The sequence below is a fragment of the Mercenaria mercenaria genome, chromosome 7 (genome assembly GCF_021730395.1).
Source record: "Mercenaria mercenaria strain notata chromosome 7, MADL_Memer_1, whole genome shotgun sequence".
NCBI lineage: Eukaryota > Metazoa > Mollusca > Bivalvia > Venerida > Veneridae > Mercenaria > Mercenaria mercenaria.
This window is the reverse complement of record NC_069367.1, coordinates 18621674-18645227: the sequence shown is the minus strand read 5'-3', so window position 1 is coordinate 18645227 and position 23554 is coordinate 18621674. Positions and strand designations below refer to the sequence as shown.

Sequence of the window (23554 nt, the reverse complement as noted above, 5' to 3'; positions counted from 1 at the left end):
ACCTATTTAATGTTCATACATGATTTGGGGGATTGCATATCGAAGTATGGTTTTTGTTACCTTTATATGTTATCTGATATTATGTCCCTCAATGTGTTGTTGTTGTTGTTGTTGTTTTAAGTAAAATATCGTTATATTATCTCTTCTTTTGTAAAAACATATTAACGTTAACTTGTCTAAAGTTCAAGAGTAAAAGCCGATGGTTTATTCATAGTTTTAATTTCGCAACGTCTGGTATTTTTCACATGCTTTCCTTCTTCCTTTTAAGTTACTCCAATTCTAGCCCGCTCGTTAAGCTCAATAGGGAGAGCGTTGGTTCACGCGAGTTCGATTCAGGGGCGGGGCGTATGTTCTCCGTGACGATTTCATAAAAGACATTGTGTCTGAAATCATTCGTCTTCCACCTCTGATAATTCATGTGAGGAAGTTGGTAGTTACTTGCGGAGAATAGGTTTGTACTGGTACAGAATCCAGGGACACTGGTAAGGTTAACCGTCCGCCGTTACATGACTGAAATACTGTTGAAAAACGGCGTCAAACCCAAAACAAACAAACATACCTCATTTCTTGTAATTGTTCTTTATAATACCTCAATTTTGTTTGCAATGTTCCTAACCAGAAGAAAGTCTTGTCTTACTCGTGTTTGTACCCCTTAAAACTTACACAGTGCAATTTCATTGTCCTTAGGATAGTCTCCTAAACACGATATTTTGATATGAGATTTTACTTATTTATATGCAAGTCCATGTTATATTAAAGTCAATGAATCGGCTAGGCTTTTTAGTGTTAACTTTGAAATCATGGTGGGGCAATGATAAGGTTACAAGCGTAGCGTAAATTGGTTTAAATCAACCTGTGACGTGTTTGCAACTGATATTTACAAGACGATGTCCGACTCTGTTTCTTTCATTGTTCATTTTGGCTCGTTTGTCTATAATTTTTACTTCATTTATATTTTCAACATATGTTTATGTGTACAAATCAATACATACACTGTTACGGGGTTGTTATCTGATTAGAATAGAACCTGACTTTTTTTGTTAGAAATGAATGTTTCGTCTTTCAGATACCCAAGATGTGCCGTTTTTCTAACTAATTATGTTATCCCAAATGGAGCAAACACAAAGTATTTTTTCACCATCTATAGTCTGCAGTATCCCTACACTTACCTTCTCGAGTTAACCAAGATGCTTAATCACAGCGTTACCTTTCGCTTGACTTACTTTGATATGGAAAAAAATAATATCTATGATTTTGCAAACATCTTTCCCGCACAGTTTTCATCCAGTGTTTTGTGGTAGCCAGGCGTTTCTGATTTTTCTGTGTTTTCAATAGCATTTGGATTATTTTATACAAGGAACATGATCTGGCAACTTACCTTTCACTTGAAAGAATGGAAAAGAAGGGAATTCTAAAACACTGTAGACTTTGACAATTTAGTATGACCAAAGAAGAAATGTTTTTAATGCCGTCATAACTATATATCAACAACATGAACACGCCAGTGGTACAATTTTACCTGTTTTCCTGTGGTAAAAAGCTGAACTTTTATTCATGTATCTTACAAAGTTGTCATGATGGTATGAGTATTAGCTCTTTCTTAATAAAAAGTTATCAAAACTTTAGTGTTTTCTGTTGTTCCTGTTATTCCCGTTTCATCGCGAACGAGAAGAAGAAGAAAAAGATTCCCGTTACACCGACTGGTGTATATTGTTTATCCCGATCGAGATGATATACCCTTGGGAGAAATGCCTAGCCTGCTAAGATTATTTTACCAAAAATATACAAAAGAACCCAATTACGCTATTCGTGTGTAACGTAACGGGCACGTACCATTTACTGGTTAACGTGATACGGATGATACGCATTTCTTGTGATAATGTAATGATAAATCTATATCGTTTCTTTTACACGGCAATGTATATGCAAGTAGCAAATCAAAGAACTAAATAAGTTTCTTAAAATAATTATACGAAATAACATCCGCGTAAAATTCTGACTAATTGACTAGGCACACATTGATGATCTCAGAAAGAGACTATAATCTTCCAAATATTTCCCAAATGTGCACGGATTTTTCATGCAATACAAAATGTCATGTCCTAATTGCTGGCAAATATATTACAGGTGCGTAGCAAGTTGGGCATTTTGTTATATTAATAGTATCCAATAAATTGTAACACATATTGTCTTGCTCCTTCTTCTAGTTATTTATTTTTAATAATACACATATACGTTAAAAACGTTTTACAAATCCGAAACCAATCTGGACTATGTAAAACAAAGAAGTATGTAGGTAAGTCAGTTAGGTCTGCATAGTGTTTATAGACCTGTAAGGAGATTTGAAAACCTCGATCGCTACGCTCGCTCGGTTCACAAATCCCTCACAGGTCTATAAACACAATTCAGACCTTTTCCTCGAACAATAACTATTACTTAAACATCTACAGTTTGAAATGATAACATCGCTTTGAAACGTAATAAGACAGTGTTTTGACAAGTTAACATTATGCCAAAGACAGCTGTACTTTTTACCTTTAAAAATTGTGCTATAAGATGTTTGTGCATGTAGAGTGAACGCAGTAGTTCAGTGGTAACACCTGTGATGTTAGACAGTAATAATATGAGCCGCACCATGAGAAAACCAACATAAGTGCATTTGCGACCAGCATGGATCCTGCGCAACCATGCTGTTCGTTGTCAAAGCCTATTGCAATTAGAGAAACTGTTAGCGAACAGCATGGATCTTCACGAAGTTTCTACGCAGTTTTCTTCAATCTGTAACCAACAAGGCCCATGGTGAAAAAATACATTTAATATTGCAATATTTGCGAGCTATAATACGAATGAAAAATAAAGGTCAAACAATACTCGTATTTGTATTTTAATGATATAGACCACAATGATGGAGATAAATGATTGAGAACAGAAGTCATTTGTTCTCACGGAAACTGTAGAAGCCACACAGGTCATAAAGGTTTGTATCAATACTAAGCGTACCCCTGTGAGCGATTTTAGAACAATCGATTGAAGTTTATTTCAAACGCATGAAAAAAGATACATTTCATAGCGACAAAGAAAGAGCGCTTCTATATTTTATCTACTGTTTTAGATTAATGGCATATTTGAATCGAAATAATTTATTTATACACTCGGACGGTGTAATACGTCTTATAAATAATTTCACTCGGGCTGCGCCCTCGTGATATTATTACGCCCGACGTATAACCGCCCATCGTGCATAAATAGTGTCAAAACACTCTTATGCTATAAATTATTTCTTAATTAATACATTAAGATGTGAATTGAGAACAAAAATGATAACCGTTTCATGTACACGAAGCGTAATGTTTTATTAAAAATTATGTTTTGTCGCAGTAAATTTCAATGGTTCGAACAATTAAAATTTAATATCTGTTAAACACGGTAGTATCTTAATTGAAGAAGACATTAACCCATTTTGTTTTGTCGACCAGATTTTATTGGCACCTCTGTTTGAATTCCCAGGAGTATCATTTAGTTTCACCTTAAGAAACCTTCGAGAATCTGAGAAAATTGGGGACGCGGAGGGGGCGGGGGGGGGGGGGGTTCAGCCCATGTCCTTGAGCCCATCCCATCCCATCCCACAAGCCCATCCCTGGTTTTCCAGGATCCCCTGCAGCACAAAGCAGGACCCATTTTAAATGTCTTTAATTTACATATTTTCAAAGAATATTGTCAGTGCTATATAATTGTGAAAATAAAAGTAGGGGTCATGTTTGATGCAAGAAAAAAAATCTTCAGTCAAACATTCCAAGTTACAAAATCAGCTAAAAGCGAGACCCACATTGATATGAAAATGCTTTCTAACTGTCGAAAAACACAACAAATTCAAAGAAAATCAGGAAAAAGGCTTTACAGAAAAAAAAAGAGAACTATTTGAATCTGCCCCTTACGCGACTATCACTTTTTCGCGCAATTTTCCTTTTTAGAGTATACCTATAAGAAAAACTTTTTTCTCTAAGATAGTGCCAGTTTCATTTGAAAAGTACGAGCAACCTTACTGCATGAAAAATAAAAATATTTTAGCTTTATACCAACATTCTTTAAAAGTTTATGGCATTTTCTGTAGGTATGTGAACACGTCAAATATAGTCAAAAATAGCTGTCGCCACATAATTTTCAAGCCTTGTAATCTCATTGTCTACTCTGATCTGCACACAAATTTCACATTTAAAATTTTAAAAAATGTTCATCCTTATCCCTGACTGCTAGAAATTAGCAATATTTAGACTACAAATTTGCATTTTTGGAGAAATAAATACACACAAAACAGTGGAAATGTGATGTTTTTGGCTTTTTTCCATTTTGACGGCAAAATTGCAATACATTTGTCATTTATTTCTATCAAACTCTAATAAAAATAGCCAGTTTCCATCCTCAACTGGCCAGATCACCCCCCCCCCCCCCCCGCCCCCTCCCAACCTCACACACTTTTCTTTTGATTTTTATTCAGTACTGACAATATTCCTCAAGAAAATGGGTCCTGTTGTGCGCTGCAACCATTTGAAATTTGTCAAATATATATGGAATATTTAGTATGTTTATACAAATAGAAGTGCGAATTCCCAACGCGAATTATATAGAGGATAATTGATGGTTTCGGTGTAATATCACGTTATAATTTCACCGAATGGGCACCAAAAGTGATATTTTCACGAGTGGCGCAGCCACGAGTGAAAATAACAACTTTTGGTGTTCACGAGTGAAAATACAGTGATATTACATCGATGCCAACAATTTTTCTGTTTATTTTATGTCTAAAACTCTACTTTTGTTGTGTTTATTTCAATGAAATGTCGAAATTTGCGGTAAATTTTATCAGGAAGTATCGCAAAGACGACGTCATTTTAACGACGTCATCGTCATATTCTTGCATACCAGACGGGGATTTCCGGTATTTTTACCGGTGCTAGAAAAATCCATCTTACACCCCGGGGTGTAAGATGACTCTCGTGCTGTAAATGACGTATTACGAACTACATCTATGTAGAAGATTTATGTAGTAATTGATATTTTATTTAAAAAACGGAATAAAAATTCAATACCTTGACTGTTCCTATTAGTTCCTGATAGTATATTTCTCGATTCAAATCACGTTATTTTATCAAAAATTCATAACGTTACGCTGCAATTGATAAAACAAAACCGGAACTAAACATTGTTATTTGTTTTGAAACGTCATGACGTCTTTCCTGTTTACGGACGTTGGTTTCCCGCGCTTTGTTTAAATACACTGCTATAAGAAATAGTTCTAAAAGGAAAGCCGTTCGATTGATTTTATTTTTATTATTATTTCTTGAAATCGGTATGCAAGAAAAAGAATCAATCACTGGTCGCGGGTAAAGATGGGAATATCCGGCACGAGGGTAACTGTTTAGGCGGTAACGAGGCTTCCAGCCGAGTGAAAGATTATTATATTGTTTCCGGCTTTCAGTACGCTCGGTAAACTTTTTGACGTTAATCCGGGTATCAGATTTGATAATTTTCACTGAGTGGCCAGTGAGTTTATCGGATATAATTCACCGTTATATTTCGATAAACCACCGAAAAACATAAAATAAATATGGCGGTGATGCGGTAAATGCACACCCGCATAAATGGACCTATTTATTTAAAGAAATAACGGCTCTATTTAATGAACAATCCGCTACACATAATGACATAATCACTAATCACATTTTATAATCAAGTTTTGTCTTTATGTAATCTAAGTACGACTTTATATACAGCAGTATGATGATATAAGCTCTTTTTATAAAAAAAAGTATCCACTCTAGAAGTACTGACTTTATATAATGGCAATTTGAACTCCATATAAAGAATTATAACCATAAAAAAATATAAAAAAAAGTCTGCACTTTATATAATGACAAAATCACTACATATAAAGAAGTGTGCACAATTTATATAATGACATAATCACTCTATATAATGTATGTATTCGTGAATGTATTGTCTCATGTATCTGTAAATGTATTGTCTCATGTCTCATGTAAATGTATTGTCTCATGTATCTGTGAATGTAGTATTGTCTCATGTATCCGTGAATGTAGTATTGTCTCATGTATTTGTAAATGTATTGTCTCATGTATCTGTAAATGTATTGTCTCATGTAGTATTGTCTCATGTATTTGTAAATGTATTGTCTCATGTATCTGTAAATGTATTGTCTCATGTCTCATGTAAATGTATTGTCTCATGTCTAATGTATTCGTGAACGTATAATTTTGCTAACTGAGATTATCTGAAATAAACATAAAACAATAAGAAAACTCTATATCACAGGAAGCTGCTGTATGTTACGAATACAAATAAATATTTCAAATCGAAAGTAATACAAATGAAACAGTAAAGAAATTGAGCAAAATCTGAAATACTGAAATAGTATGGATTGGAACCAAGAGGCTATACAAGGTTAAATGATGCGATAAAGTATTTAGTGAGTGAAAATAAAAGATCGATATTAGTAAAAATGCAAATAGAATGTAATTTTTCTGCATTATTTCAAAAGATTTTGCAAAAATCTACTGTAAATAAGTTTGCACCACTAGTCCCTTTCAGAGTTTTATGAATTTTGACTTCAAATTGATTGTCTGAATTAACAGAGCAGGAAACATGATATTGGCTTTTTATGGGTTTAGCGCCGTTTTCAACTGTATTATATGGGCAGTTAACCTGATCAGATTCGGTACATGTTTTCCATAAGCACGAAGCAGAGGTGAAGGACAAATGATTTCAGACACGATTTTTTTTTACCACAGCGGAGACCATACGCCTCACGTAGATCTGCGCTCTCCATATAATTGCTATTACATATACGTAAACAGTTAAGCAGAGAGAATTAATACGAACTAAATCACAACCACAATATACCAGACCAATTACGTAAAGCGGCTAGCAGTACAAACTAACTCGCACATGCCACAGCAAGTCCACTACCCAATAAGATTAGTTTCGATGCTGCTTTATATACGAGTCCGAATTGTACTCCCAGGAATTGGATTGACAGCTTACTACTTGTGCCACTGTATAGTCAAAATACAATGTTCATATATCCATACAATGTTCCTATATCCATACAATGTTCCTATATCCATACAATGAGCAATGGCTTTGGTGGCTCTTTTGTCACCTTACTAGTCTTATCACGTAATAAATGAAGTTTCCAAAGCCGATTTGAAATCCTGAAAAGATGCCATTTTAAGCAAAAACGGCGAAGTTAAACTTTACGCCAATTTCAGCAATTTTAAAGTTTATAGCCACATTTCTTTGAAAACATTGCAAAACAAATCCAATAACTTTATGGACTATATTCATCAACCTTTTCCCTGTCATTCTTCCAAATTACAATGTCTAAATCGGTGTTTTACTGAAGATTTTGAAGTTTGAAATACACCATATGCACGAAAAAAGGCGATGTTTGGCGCAGGATAAAAATTTAGCGGCGATGTTCGGGAGCAGGTTATTGTAAACTTCATCACAAATACCGCAATGACCGTTTTTGACGCTGTGAAGCTAATTTTGCTGTATGTATTTAACGGTTTAGTATACGATGTACAGGTTTTTATTTAGAGACGTGTTCATATACACACATTATAACATATATATACATACATGCTAGATACATATTTAGCAGATAGAGTGCAGTGATCAATTTGGACATTGTCAAGCCTTTGTGTCTATTGTTTTTATCCGATTTCTTTAGGATATTATATTATTTTTTCATGCATGTGTCTGTGTCCATAATTCTATACAAGAAGAGTTGTGTCAGCCCTGGCCCTGATCGTTTTCAGACTTCCGATGCATGTAAAGATTTATCCGGGTGATTTTTTTTTTACTGTTAAACAAGAAACGTTAAGTTTTTTTTTAAAAAAAATACGCTTTTGCAAAAAAAAATGTTCAGCATTTGCACATATCGTTTATGGCGAGAGTCACAATGTGACTGTCTAAAAATATAGAAATGAAACTAGATTACCGTACTGGGGTATCAGACAAAACTATTTGATAATGTAGAGATAACCATGGTTTTTTCGTATTATTAAACATCTGCAGAATCCCATGGGACCGGTTTCCCGTGGTATCCCAGCCCGTTTACGCTTTGCCACGTAAAAAGGTGTTATCACAGCACGTGAGCGCGAGAATCTCTCTGTTAACACACATTTTCTCTCTCCCGTTAAAACACCCCCGAAAAGTGACAATAACAGTAGTTTTATGCTAGAATGTGAAACAAGTATCACGTGCCATACATGTTTCTGCGGACGGTAAGATACATGTTTATCTAAAACAAGGGGATAAGTGTTGTAATATTATATATGCGCGTTCTGTGGCAAAGCGTAAACGTATTACGGCCCCAAAACGGATAATTCAAAAGGAAATGACGTCAACGTGAAAAACAACGTAGACTTTACCGCGCATTTCATTGAAATTTAATGATGTTGATGGACAATAATTATATCCATTTACTTGGTTGAATGTAGGGATAATACGCGTTTTCTTTGTGTATTAACACCTGCAGAAGCCCGCGGGATTGTTTGTGACTGAGACCGAAGGCCGAGGTCACAAACATATCCCAAGGGAATACAATATAACAAACGTGTATTGTCGCTATTCTTGCATAAAAAAATTACATAACTAAATGCATTGTTTTCATATGTGATGACTTTAAGATTCCGGTACATTTTTAATTACCATTCTGTTGTTCTTGGAAACGGTAGACATATTTTTTTAAATATCCTTAAACAGAAATCAGCAACACTTCCAAGCATGTATTGAAGGTTTTAATCATTTTTTTTTAAATCTGTCATTATTACAAACAAAATTACCCATATTTTTACATATCACTTAAAAATTTGGGTAAACAAGTATACAATTTCAAAAGTTATAACTTTACATTCGAATTATTTTGAGTACGAACACATTTAGAGAACGGATGAGTTAGAGTACGAACGTAATGACAAGCTTTCAAAATGTTTACACTCAGTTCTTATACATTCACGGTTATCAACAAATAAATGAATCGACTCCGACGTCTAAAAGGGGGTTTAAACAAGTGTGGGGCGAGTACGTATATTTTTGGGGGTAGTGCGTTTGGTTTTGGTAACTGATACAGCAAAACCGTGGCATACTATGGATTAGATTGCATATTTTATGCTAAAAAAAGAGAATATTATGGAAGAATCAAGACGCAGATACCAGATGTCAATCTGCACAGAAATACATATATACATCCCTGACAAAGCATATCATGTAGAATCTATTATCAGCACGTGAATTGCCTTGTTTGCACACGGTTTTTCTACCATTTATACAAACATGGTATACAAGTAAAAAAATGTAAGTTTTTATGCAAGAATACGCGTTTGATGCTAGAATATCGTTAACGCATGTTTTTCTTTTTTTTTTTTCGTGTTAAAAACATGCGTTATCTAATAGTTTTGTCTGATACTCCAGTTGTCCAGTTCATTTCCTTTCATTTTAGACAGTCACATTTTTACTCTCGCCATAAATGATATATGCCAATGCTGAACATTTTCCTGCATCAGCATATATCTTTAAAAACTTAACATTTCTTTTAAAAAATAGAAATTTATCCGGATAAATCTTTATATGCTTCGTAAGTCTGAAAAGAATCAAGGCCAGGGCGGAGATCTTAAAGTTTGTATAACAATAAATGGTCTTACTAATTGGCTGACACAACTCTTCTTGTATTGAATTATGGACACAGACACATGCATAAAAAACTATCCTACAGAAATCGGGTAAAAACAATAGACACAAATGCTTTGACCGTGTCCAAATTGATCACTGCACTCTATCCAATGAAAACCAGTACATCGTATACTGTAAAACACCTTTTATTCGCGAGAATTTAATTTTCGCTAATATTCGTGAGGTTAAGTACTCGCGAATTCAAAGTGACCGCGAAAAATAGCTTTACCTGTTCGTGTTTATCCGAAATTCGCTGATGTCCGAAATAGTGTCTGAACGATAAATGTTCGCACTTACGAAATTCAGTTATTGTGATTTTGCGTGATTCCACCATGGTTCAACAAGTACAGTTAAATGACTATATTATATACAAAATATACATGTATACAGCAAACTATAATCTCTATTATTTAATAGTAAACATTTATCCAGTTCATGACGTATCGATCAGCACAAGGGAAGAAACTAACGATGTTACTGTACATGACCGCTCAAACAAAGTTATCTTCCATTACAATACTATAGTACATGTACTAAGTACTAGTAATTCTAAATTAAGCTGTGACGTGAATTCCAGCCTGAATCCAGCCACGCTGTACCATATCAGTGTCATTCTCAATTTTCTGCATGGTTTTAACAAGCCATTTAGCGTGCAGTGGTTTCACAGTGGACAAGCGCAATCAACATTTACAGAGTCAATGTTACTATCCTTTAATTGGACGGCGATTTCGTTAGCATAAAACTCCTCAAAACACGCTTTCATGTACAACTTGAAATTGGTATTTACGCTCAGGTCTAAGGGCTGTCTGTCTGTCTGTGCAACTAGCTGGCACATAAACTATCTGAATGTTGTTCTTCTTTAGAAGATCCCTAAGTTCCTCGCCACGGTGGGCCTTGAAAATATCAAATACGCTCAGTGCTCGTTTCCCTTTTAAAAAAGACGAAGATAATTATTATACAAAATGTACCATTGTTTACCAATTTTACAATGGTTTACACTTTTTTTAAACTGAAAGAAACTGTGAAAAGTTTGCAATGATTGGGGTGCATAATAAATGTTCAAAGATCAAGCGTTCATTGTAAATATAGAGTCCCAGTCGAGCCATGATATTTTTTAGTTTAAACTGATTTATTTTACCTGTTTTGAACCTTTTTCTTCCATCGTCCATGAGCTCACCGGCACGTAATTACATCCAGTTTGGTCCCAGTTAATGACGAGTTGGTCGGGTATGTTATACGTTTTCACGTTGTAATTGATTTTTGAAAGGAATTCAGACTTGATAACGTCAAAGTCATCGGGTAGATGTTTTACACCCTTAGTACCTTTCCTTTTTGTAAGGCCCAAACGCTTCATTATAGATGCTGCCCATGATTTATGTAATGGTGCCACCATACTGCTTCAGTGCTGTCCTATCATCAGCAAGAATAAACCCCTTAGAAGCTCTTATCACTATTCTGCTGTTCACTACACACCCTGCTAGTCTTAATTTCCGAATATATTCCTTAACCTGATCATCGTATTTTCCGATTTTAACAGGACGGCCACGAGGTGACCGTGGTAGAGCATTGACCTCACTATCCTTATTAAATTCCAAATCAAGACGCTGTCGTTTTGCATACGATCCCCTAATGCTACGCACAGTACTTTCGTTTATTGTCCTCTTCAAAATGGCACTGAAGTGGCGAGCAGCCTTGGAGTTCACATTTTCAATCGCGTACCTCGCTATTTTTGATCTCGTTTCTGGAGAGTAGTCCCCGTATTGTCCCCTCTTACGTTTCCTCGACGGAGGGGTACTGAGTGCCACGGCCTCTTCAACCTCTTAAGTAACAATCCTCTCGGCTGGTGAGGATGGTGCTGGTAATCCATTTCCAGTAACATCTGTTCTTTTAAAGAACGACGTGATTCGCCGGGAAGACATTGCGATTATAGCCGGTTTTAAACCCAATCTGATACTTCTAACACTTGCAAAATGTTACGGATATTAAAGCTACGTAATAACAAAAGAAAGGAACGGTGAACAGCTTTAGGACAATTTATTGACGACTATACAACAGCGAGCACATATCAGATATTAAAGGTATGTATGCTAATCTGCTATCAATAAAGAGCGTAACACGCACTAGCGGACCGGAGAATAAACTTTTAACAGTGACGTCATACAGGTACCATAATTGCAGAAAGTAACCGAATGCAGTCGTACTTCCGGTTTTCTTCCGGATTCACATTCGCGAATTTAAAATAACGATTTTAACATCGCGAATTTAAGATTTCGCGAAATAATAAAATGCCAAAAATCGGGACAAATTCGCGAAATAAAGATCTCGCGAATTTAAAGTGTTTTACAGTACTAAACCGTTAAACATATACAGCAAAATCTACTAGATATCAACAATTTGCTTGACAGCGTCAAAAACGGTAATTGCGATATTTTGAAGTTTACAATAACCTGCTCCCGAACATCACCGCAAAATTTTTATCCTGCGCCAAACATCGCCATTTTTCGTGCATATGGTGTATTTCAAACTTAAAAATCTTCACTAAAACACCGATTTAGACATTATGATTTGGAAGGATGACAGGGAAAAGGTTGATAAATATAGTCCATATTGGCTTTGTTTTGCAATATTTTCAAAGAAATGTGGCTATAAACTTTAAAATTGCTGAAATTGGCGTAAAGTTTAACATTTAACTTCGCCGTTTTGCTTAAAATGGCATCTTTTCAGGATTTTAAATCGGCTTTGGAAACTTCATTTACTACGTGATAAGACTAGTAAGGTGATTTTACTGGTTAATTGTCTAAATAAGGAGAACACTAACACCACTAAAGTTTTCAAATCTATGTATCGATCCTGCGCCGAACCATAGCATCCTGCGCCGAACATATCGGGTTACCTAGTGTGCTCTTGCTACAATCAATGAAAAACAAATTAAAATTTTCGCAACTATGACTTATGCTAGTGATGAAATACACTGGTGACCAAACAAACTTACCCATTGTAATATCTCTCATAATGAATTAAAAAAAAAAACTAACAGCTTAAAGCCATCTAAAAGCATCTTAAACTTCTACTTACCATGTAAAACATATTATTAGGTAAATTACCCGCTCCATTATTAACAGATTGTTTAAGAAATCAGCAGTGGATTTCTTTGACATAAATCACAAACAATCCGAATCCCTGATATTTTTCTGTTTCTCTTTGTTTCTGTGCCTTCAATGTCTCCGTTACGTTGTATGTTGTCTGTAAAATAAAGTGTAAGAGTTAAATTTTTGTTTAGTATGAATAACTTCGAAATCGAAATTTAAAATGTTAGGAAATAGTTCTAGTAACTGAAAATAAACTTTATGCTGCAGATCCTTTTAAATTTGAAAAACAAAAGTTGCTGTTGTATGGATCTATGTAAGTAAATACCACCTATATATAACAAATAACATATAACATATACACTTTATTCACAGACTTCTATGAACTGAAGGTCTATTAATAAAATATTATCAGAATTGTAAATCAGTTTGCAACCACACAGAGTTTAGAAGCTGCTAAGTTACTTTAACATACTTTTAGAGATAAAAAGAAAAAATACTGCAAATATTAGGACGCAAAACTTCAAAATAGCATCGATTTGCTCATGCATACACTTATTTCATAAATATTTCATTATTGTTGGTGGATCTACAACTACTAAGACAGCGCGTTGAATATTAAATATGTACTTACTAATAGTCGTTAAATATATCCCTGCATTGAAAGTCCAGTGTTTCCAAAAACTTCTTCAGAATCTTCAGGTAAAAAAGCAAGAATATTTATTACATTTTTTTACAGGTAAATATTTGTATGCCTGAATGTGTTTATAAATTACGTATTAACAGATCCGTGTAGATTTGTTTCAGAGCCAAATCTTAGTGTAAATCTGTCTAAACTAATAATCATGGTTACTGCACGCCTTTCCCGAGATCAGATTCCCATTCATTTTTCTTCTGTTTCACCAAGTCTTAGAAATTTAAAAGAATTTTAGAGAGAGAGAGTATTTGTTTGTGTTCAGTGTAAGATTGAAATCAGTGTAAGATTGAAATGTCTTTCTCTAATTGAAAACAGTGTCAATTTTTTGTTTTATTTCATGTTTTGACAAGTTTTACCTATTGTATAGTTTCTTACCAGTGAAAAATACATTTGAAATACCAGATATATTTCTCTCTAATATTGTGATAATTTACTGAAAAACATGTATTATTGGAAAAGCACATTTCAATGATTGATATGATCACAGAACTTAACTTGTATTGCTTTTCCGGAATATATTTAACTGTTTACTAGGCGATATGGGATACCCTTCAAAATATTTTTTTTTCAAATTGTGCTGACTGTAATTGATACACATCATCAGTTCAGAAAAATCTATAAATCAAATCTAGTCAATGTTTAGGTGCAAAATAATAAACAAGTTTGGAAATATTCGGGCACAGGTGGTAGAAACGATTTACTTACTTGCTTTAACAAATTTTATGAAATAACTATCAACACAATTCATACATAAAAACCATACCTGATGTAATACATATTATCCCTTCACCATGAATGCATTTATTACACTATAATATATATATCTCCTATAGTAGCACTATAATACTACGCTTTAAACGCTTCTGTTGATTTCTTACGAATGAATAACTTGTAATACACGCGCTGATATTTATACTGCAACCTCGATTTGACCCGACCTAAAATGTTTCATTCATAAAATTACATTGAAGTTCATAAAAAAAAACTAAGTGGGATATAAGTCTCGATTCGATTTAACTTAATTGCAGTAGATAAGTGCGGTAAGTATATGTAGCAATCAAAAATATGCGTAAGGTAGCATGTATGCGTTCAGTTCTAGGTTACGCACTATATTCAACACCACTGTCTGCGCTCAGTACCACGCTGCCTTCATAGGTCATTGTTAACTTGCTCACTATATTCAACACCACTGTCTGCGCTCAGTACCACGCTGCCTTCCTAGGTCATTGTTAACTTGTTCACGATATTCAACACGCTCAGTACCACGCTGCCTTTTATAGGTCATTGTTAACTTGCTCACTATATTCAACACCACTGTCTGTGCTCAGTACCACGCTGCCTTCAATGGTCATTGTTAACTTGCGGACTATGTTCAACACCGCTGTCAGCGCTCAGTACCACGCTGCCTTTATAGGTCATTGTTAACTTGCTCACTATATTCAACACCACTGTCTGCGCTCAGTACCACGCTGCCTTCATTGGTCATTGTTAACTTGCGGACTATGTTCAACACCCCTGTCTGCGCTCAGTACCACGCTGCCTTCATTGGTCATTGTTAACTTGCTCGCTATATTCAACACCGCTATCTGCGCTCAATACCACGCTGCCTTCCTAGGTCATCACTATTCAACAACACTTGTCTGCGCTCAATACCACGCTGCCTTCCTAGGTCATTGTTAAACTTGTTCACGATATTCAACATTAAATTAATACACTCAAAATCGGTTATACGTCGACAGAATAATTCACCCGAGCTGCGCCCTCGTAAAATTAATAACATTAAAACACTGGTTTTCTATACATTTATTTTTTAATTATCAAAAGGTATATCCTTGAGAGTCGGATTATCTGTGATCAAAAGGTATATCCTTTAGCGTCGGATTTATCTATGATCAAAAGGTATATCCTTGAGTGTCGGATTATCTATGATCAAAAGGTATATCCTTTAGCGTCGGATTATTAAGGATCTAAAGATACATCTTTGACTTTCGGACAATCTTGAATCAAGGAGTATATCATTGAGTGTTGAATTATCTATGATCAAAAGGTATATCTTTGAGTGTCGGATTATCTATGATCAAAAGTTTGAGTTTCGGAGTATCTACTCTGACACTTTTTACGATCAAAATGTATACCCTAGATTTTCGGATTGTCTACGATTGGAATGTCGAGATCTATACGACACTACCTATGCACAAGATGTGGATGTTGGATTGTCCTGGATAAAAATGCACGTGTCGGACTATCTACGACCTAAATATGTAAATTTAAGTGTCGGATTATCTATGATCAAAATGTATATCATATCATTATTCACGATAAAAATATGTATTCTTGAGTGTTGGATTACCTATAGGCAAAAAGCAAATGTTTTATCTACGACAAAATAAACAAGTGTCTTTTCTCGTAACGTTAAATGATTAATACCTTCGTTTAAAGATACATATCTTTACAGCCATGCTTAGTGTTTTAAATATGTGCATCCAAGACAGAAATTATTTCATAGAAAACTCAATTCCGATGTGCGTTGGTTACATATATATTCTCGATAAACGGTGTGTACGGTATATTTACATGATTGTTCAACTTTGTCAGTTTGTCCTAGTGAAGTAACATTTCATGGCAGCATCTTCTAGGATGAATAAGAAATTCCTTTAATATCACAATCATATAAACACTTTCTAAATACGTAATTGCATGCATTTTTCGTGGGTGTGATGCTAAATTCTCCGAAATGGCGTCATCATTGTTCAGCTATCGCGTAATGAAAATTCATGTTTTCATTCATATTTAAAATAGATTGGCAATACCTGCTGAGATAGAAGCGTCGGTTTAGTTTCTATGAATGATAGTAGTGCACTTGAGGAAAGTGGTTACTCTGCTGGATTATTTTACCAGACGATTCAAGTTGATAAGATCATGTTTTTCAGGTAGAATACGAACATCTTATTAAAGGGATAGAACTTAGAATCACGTCCTTGAGTTTTTTTTATTATTTTGTTTTAAACTGACTAACTTATTATCTTTCAGAAAACCATAGATATCAACAATGCATGTAAGTGGTTAAGTTATTATATTTAAAGTAATGATTCTCGGGAAACGTTCAGGCCGGTGCCGAAGAGAGTGCAAATTGTTACAAATCTACTTAGCAAATATTTTCTCCATTCATAACTGAAAAAAAGAGAATAATTTGGTTACAAAAAAGTAAAGGTATATTGCAAGTTCCTTTGAAAATCAACATTAAACCTGTTTCCAAGATCATCTTGATAAACGGATACAATTTCCTGTACAGAAGCAGAAGGGTTTGTGTTTATTACTTGAATTATGATTTCTATATAAAAGAAAGGCTTTCCTGATACAACTTAAAAATATTTCTTGACACTCTAAGTATTACTATCATAATTTGTCTGGAATGATTTAATTATATTTTGAACACCCTTTTTAATAGAGTTTTATTCTTATTTCAGGTTTCAGGTTTCAATAGGTAGTTGAGAATTTTAACTACAGCACACAAAGTTCTGTATCGAGAACATTTTTTAAGGGGAAAAAAAATCGTAATTTTTTTTAAGTAAGAGGAATTTAAAAATGATATTGTGATAATTTCTATACATGTTGGGACTATTATACAGGATGTGGTCCCAAAGGTTCATGAAGGAACATATTGTTTAATAACAAATCATGAGGATAGTAACTGCCAACTTCCCCCACATGAATCAGTGGTGGAGAACGAGTGATTTAAGACACAATGTCTTTTATCAAATCGTCATCGAGAACATGTGCCCCGCCCGGGGATTGAACTCACGAAAGGTTGAGCTTAAAGGAGGAGAGATCACTTCGTGAGATATGGGATATGCGTTTTTCAGGATCCTCTCAGACAATCTCAGACAATCTATTAAAGAACAATTTCAGGCCTTTAACCTTCCACAACATTACTCGGGAGAACGTTCGAAACGCCAGGAAAGAAACCACACAAAATTATGTCGAAATCATCGGGAACTGAGAATCACGTCCTTGAGGCCGGTGCCAAAAAGAGCTGCATTCGCCGGTGCCAAAGTACGCAACTTGCAACTTGTATAACTACACTTCCATGGTCCCGGAAATAGTCAAAAATGCACATTTTCATCCTGTGGCGCGGCCCAGGTCAAAAAGTATCTCATTATAAATTGATGAAACCTTTGCATGAGTCTTTATCATGATATGAACTTGCGCACCTCCTAGTTATCGTCTGGCTCTGTCCCCTATTTCCAAAGTAATGGCCCCTCAAATAGTCAAAATACACATTTTCACCTTCACGCACCTAGGCCAAAATGTATTTCATAAAAATAGATGAAACCTTGCATTAGTCTTTATCATGATATGAACATGCGCTCTTTTTTCGTCTGGCTCTGCACTCTATTTTGTTCGTGATGTTCATAGCTCAAAAAGTATATGAGCTATTATAATGACTCCTTTATATAAAATGTTTGTTGAGCCTATACCCCATTAAGGCCTGCAAACATATGAATTATTGCCCATAATTTTGTTTTGCAGATGTCGGTCGGTCTGTCGGTCGGTAATTCGGTCGGTCGGTCTGTATGTAGACCAATCCGTTTCCGGATGATAACTCGAGAACGCTTGAGCCTAGGATCATGAAAGTTGACACGAAGGTTGGTCATCACTAGCAGATGCACCCTATTGATTTTGAGATCAGTAGGTCAAAGGTCAAGGTCGAGCGAAAAGTAAAGAACGCTTTGGCCTTAGATCAGGAAAATGGATAGGGTGATTGGTCATGACCAGCAGATGACTCTTTTGATTTTGAGGTGATTAGGTCAAAGTTCAAGGTCACATTTGCCAGGAACAGTGAAACGGTTTCTGGACGATAACTTGAGAACGTTTGGGCCAAGGGTCATGAAAGATAGAGAGGTTCATCGTGTCCAGCAGATAACCCCTACCGATTTTGAGGTCAGTAGGTCAAAGGTCAAGATTACATTGACCCGGAATATTAAAACCATTTCCAGACAATTACTTGAGAACGCTTGGGCCTAGGATCATGAAACTTGATAGTGAGATTGATCATGCCCAGTAGATGACACCTATAGATTTTGAAGTCAGTAGACCAAAGGTCAAGGTCACATTGACCCGGAACAATTAAACCGTTTCCAGACAATTACTTGAGAACGCTTGGGCCTAGGATCATGAAACTTGATAGGAAGGTTGTTCATGACACAATAGATTTTGAAGTCAGTAGACCAAAGTGCAAGGTCACATTGACCCGGAACAGTTAAACACTTTCTGGACTATACCTTGAGAATGCTTGGGCCTTGGATCACGAAACTTAATAGGGAGATTGATCATGACCAGCTGATGACCCCTGTTGAGTTTGAGGTCAATAGGTCAAAGGTCAAGGTCACATTGAACCAGAACAGTAGAACTTTTGTTTACAGTAAGCAAATAATTTCTGTTCCTTGTGCAATTACTGAATGCATCAAGGGGGGCATTTCGTGTTCGAAGAGCTCTTGTTTGTTGTTTTTATACAAAAATGCTACAAGCATTTGGCCCTTTTGGTTAGTTTATTCCGTTTTGAAAAAAAACAGAACACATTCATTGATTGGGACCATAGAATTGAACTTTACATGGATTAAGAGAAACGTTTTGTGGCATTGAAAATATAGGTATTTGCACATATGATTACAATTCCACTTTTTTTCTTCTCTCATCGAATATAAAATACTCATTGTAATGATTTTGCAACAACAGGGCATTCGGTATCTCCTTTTTATTATTAATGGTATTTACACTAATTTATGACTGTTGGTCTGTGGGGCCAGTTTCAGTAATTCCTCTAGTTTTTCAATTTCGTATTGAATTTATTCCGGGATTGTTTAAGACTGGATGTCAAACAAAAATTATACTCATTTGAGTAAACCTTGTGTATGAAGAATGCAGAATCCTCTCTCTTTCAAAAAGTATTATTGGCTACACACAAATTTTTAGTAGATTGTTTCAATACGGACTTTCAGATATTAGCGGTTTGCTTATGTGACTGTTCTAAATCAATTTAAAGGGTCATCCAAATTTTGACTGTTTCTACCAAACTTTAGGGGTAAAAAAAACCACCCCCATCCACCAGAGCTACATATTCGCCGCTTTTATTACTCATAAAATTATCAAAATTACTGTAATTACTGTAAAAATAAGACATCATCAAAATGATTGTGTAAAGACTCAAAACTTTATATATTTTTATGGGAAAATATAAAATTTTGCAATCAGTTTATTAATAGACGACGTGCATACAAATGAGATACATATAAATCGAGCCTATTTGTGTTTCATTCGGAAAGGTTTGGGGCACCAATGGTTCCTTCCATTTAGATGTCAAAGTAAGATTACGTGTATAATTACTTCAAAATGTAACATACGTAACATTCATAACAAATAAGGTACATTTGTTTTTTACCAATAATTATTTCGGTAGTTTCACTTTTATTAACTAAACTGATTAAGTATAATTCATATATATCTCATTATTCAAATGTAGTTTATAAATAGAGTTACTTACAGTACAGGACTGACATAAACACTAGGCCCATTAGCTTCCTTTTGAAAACAAATTTGGTTTTCTCTGCTAGCTTGATACTCGGTGATACAACAGGACTATGATAGACTGAAATTAGAAAGGAAAACTTATTATTTAATTATATTATATTACATATACACTTTGGTTTACAAGAAGTAAACATAATAAATCGTTACTGTGTAAAATATTTGCCTTTTTTCTTCACATTCAGGCGTTACAAATACATTGTCACAGTCAGTAGCATCGCTGAAATCATTTACCTGGCGCTTAAACAAAAGAGAAGCCACACTATCAAAAACGGTTTACATACATTTTCTCTAAAACCATCTAAACTCTCCTTAGTATTATTCGTAAGCAGTATATCTTGATAAATATTTGTATTTTCTCTGTTTAAAATCTACATGTTCATATAACAGGTCATTTTGTACAGTGTGTGAAACTGGCTTATTGATCAACTGACAACACATTAGGTTCATAAAGTAAAACAGATTTTGGGTACTAATAACACTCAACACTCGAGCCTCCATTACCGACGTATATTTTTGGTCATTGCCTGTACGGTCATTTAAAATTAGTCAACAAGTCTGCATGAAACTAATAACAGTAAACCATTTAAGAAAAAAAATATAGCAAAAGAGTGTATTAACACTATTTATACACAATGGGCAGTTTATACGTCGGGCGTAATAATATCACGAGGGCGCAGGCCTCGATTCTAATCTGCTCTAATCTAAAACTGTAGATAAAATATAGTAGCGCTCTTTCTTTGTCGCAACAAAAACGTTCACGTCACCGCACGGAAGCGTGACGTCATTCTAGCGTAAGAGTGTTTTAACAGAGAAAAGCATATTAGAATATTATGATTTTTGGTCATTCTCTTATGTTCACCAACGTAAACCTATGTTTACGGTCGTAAACTTAAGTTCTCGATCGTTAACATATGTTCACGTTCGTAAGATATGGTTTACACTCGTGAACCCTGGTTTACTCCCGTAAACATAGGTTCACGCTCGTGAACTTAGATTCTAACATGACTCGGTTTGATTTCCAGTTAAACAAAGAAGGAAATCAACCTTTGTATATTCTGCGATAAACAACGGTTGACGCACAGACCGGTAAGAGAGCATAATGACGTCGTCAATGATAACGTCAAATTGCCACATGACGTCCGATACATTACTCCTCGGGTAAATAAAGTCCAGCATAATATTTCTTAAAATATATGTAAATAAGCATGTCAGAATGAAAAAATTCAAGGCCTTCTTGTGATTTATCGTCTAATTTACCACAGTTCATCGCCCTCGTGGTTCATTTCCTACATAATCTGAACTCTGAACCGTGGTAAATTAGACGATAAACCACTTGAAGATCTTGATTATTTCTTAAATAACGGCCGAAATTCAAAGTTCAATTTAAAAACCTAGTTTAAACCTAGGTTCACGGGGGTGCTTTCGCTCGAAAATATGGATAAGTATTAGAAAAACCTGGTTTTACGTTCGAAAACCCTTGTTTATCTGTAATTGTTAATTCTACTTTTTTTTTTACCGTAAACCTGGGTTCACGTTATTATTGGACAATTGGCGTGCCATAACCGTTTATATGTTTCTTAAGAAGCGATAATAAACATTGAGGGACATAATATCAGATAAAATATAATGGTAACAAGCATAACATCTATATTTCGATATGCAATCCCCCCCGCGCCCCACCCCCACCACACACACACATCATGTGTGAATGTATAAACATTGATCAGATGGGGCGATTTTCTTGTTGGTATGAGGGAAATTTTGAGCTCGAACTCCGCTGTAAACCGGACTGTTAATGATGTTCCTTGCCTAATACGATGGTTAGGAAAATTGAAGTACCCGTAATAATGTACATGTACCCCTTCTTTAAAGTGTATTCAATTCCTACCATGAGATTACTTTAACTAATTTTCATGAGGGCGTAGGTTCGAGCCCCACTAGGACCACTTTGTTCATTATATTCCTTTTTCTCCGAGTTTTTTTTTTAAGACTTATCATTGATCTGTCGTACAAAACCAGAAATGTTTTATTTGATTAGCCATTTTTTGCTGTTTCAAATGAATTTTACCTGAAGGGTGAATGTTTAGACATCTTTGAAAATACTTAGTAGCATTTGTAAAAGTTCTTGATTTTACATTTATTCTTTAGTTTACAAAATTTGGTATAAATGAAGGTAGGTAGGTTTTACTTCTGCCATATGGTTCTTCATGACTGCATAGAGCAAGGCCATAATTTTTAATGAGTTGGACCTTAATTTCTGTCCGATTAAATCCTTTTACTCGAGGTTCCCCAGAAAAATTGTTATCGACAATTTTATTTTGTGTTTTATAATTGTTACGCAATATTTTGAGGTTTCATTCAGAAAAATATTTGGTAAAATGAATCGTTTTGCGCAATGGCTATCACTTTGAAATTTGTCTCTGTTTCAGTTGGAGGAAAAAAGACAATTTCTACAAAATTAACAAATAAAGAAAACAAACAAACAAACAACAACGACACGGTAAAAGTCGTTTAAAGATGAATCACAGTGCGAAAATATATCACTAGTTAGTGCAATTGTTAAACATTACCAATACGGGTCCACTGTCTTAATATAACATGAAAACGTGTGCTTAAACAAAACTCGCTTACATCTACACCCCCTACCTTACAGCAAATTGTGCAAAGCGCTTTTTACATTATATCTTTCAGTATTCGTCAAAAGGTTTAAAACGAATTTACTAGTATAAAAATAGCCTAAAAGAAAAGAAAAACAGGTATAATGTGGCAATTTGTTTCTTCTATCACAAATGATCTGAAAGAATTGATTCTTAAAACTTAAGCCCTAAATACAAGACCTGACATAACTCATATCACTATAAGTTCATTTTAATTGATATTTCACATTTCTTATATCCCACGTTATGTCAGGTCGTTGAATAATGCGCAGTATAATTCATCACGGAACCAGCGTTTGTTTCCTTTGCTGCTTTCAGACCGAGGTCATAATCTATAACGGAGCGGTCAACGTTGAGTTACGAAAAAGTTCCATTCATACCGACATTTCATTCATAGAGGCGAATTAATTAACCATCATTATGTAATATTTTCTAATGTTATCTTTCAAGTATTTACCGTTAGAAAAATAAAACATTATTATAACATGTTTGAGCAAATAGATCTACTGAAACAGGCAAGTTTAACAATCTTTATACAACTCTATGGCAAAACTGATAAACGTGGCGGACTATTTGAATTGCGCATGAAATTATATTTTTTGTTGTCAGTCTCAGCACCTGTTAAACATTGCAGAAACTCGATACATGGTTATAATAATCTGGCGAATATCGCCAGCCTAACCAGGGTATCGGCGGAAATAAACTCATTTCACTCGGGCGGTAATACGTCGTTGATATTTATGGAATGTAAGATTGTATTAATTACTGTGATTATC

General features: G+C 34.9%; 1 protein-coding gene across 4 annotated transcripts in view; it reads right to left on the bottom strand.

The window, feature by feature from the left end:
* The window catches only part of LOC123554809 (uncharacterized), a 225118-nt gene extending 210542 nt beyond the window's left edge, over positions 1-14576 (bottom strand). The window contains exons 1-3 of one of the 4 annotated variants that reach the window (XM_053547717.1): positions 14297-14576; positions 13471-13532; positions 12826-12993 (exon numbers count right to left, since the gene is read on the bottom strand). In XM_053547717.1, coding sequence (XP_053403692.1) covers positions 12826-12908 — 83 coding nt within the window. In that variant the 5' untranslated portion in view covers positions 12909-12993; positions 13471-13532; positions 14297-14576. The remainder of the gene's footprint in view (positions 1-12825; positions 12994-13470; positions 13533-14296) is intronic. The other 3 variants (XM_053547716.1, XM_053547715.1, XM_053547714.1) reach the window with 3 other exon arrangements.
* Positions 14577-23554: the final 8978 nt, after the last annotated feature.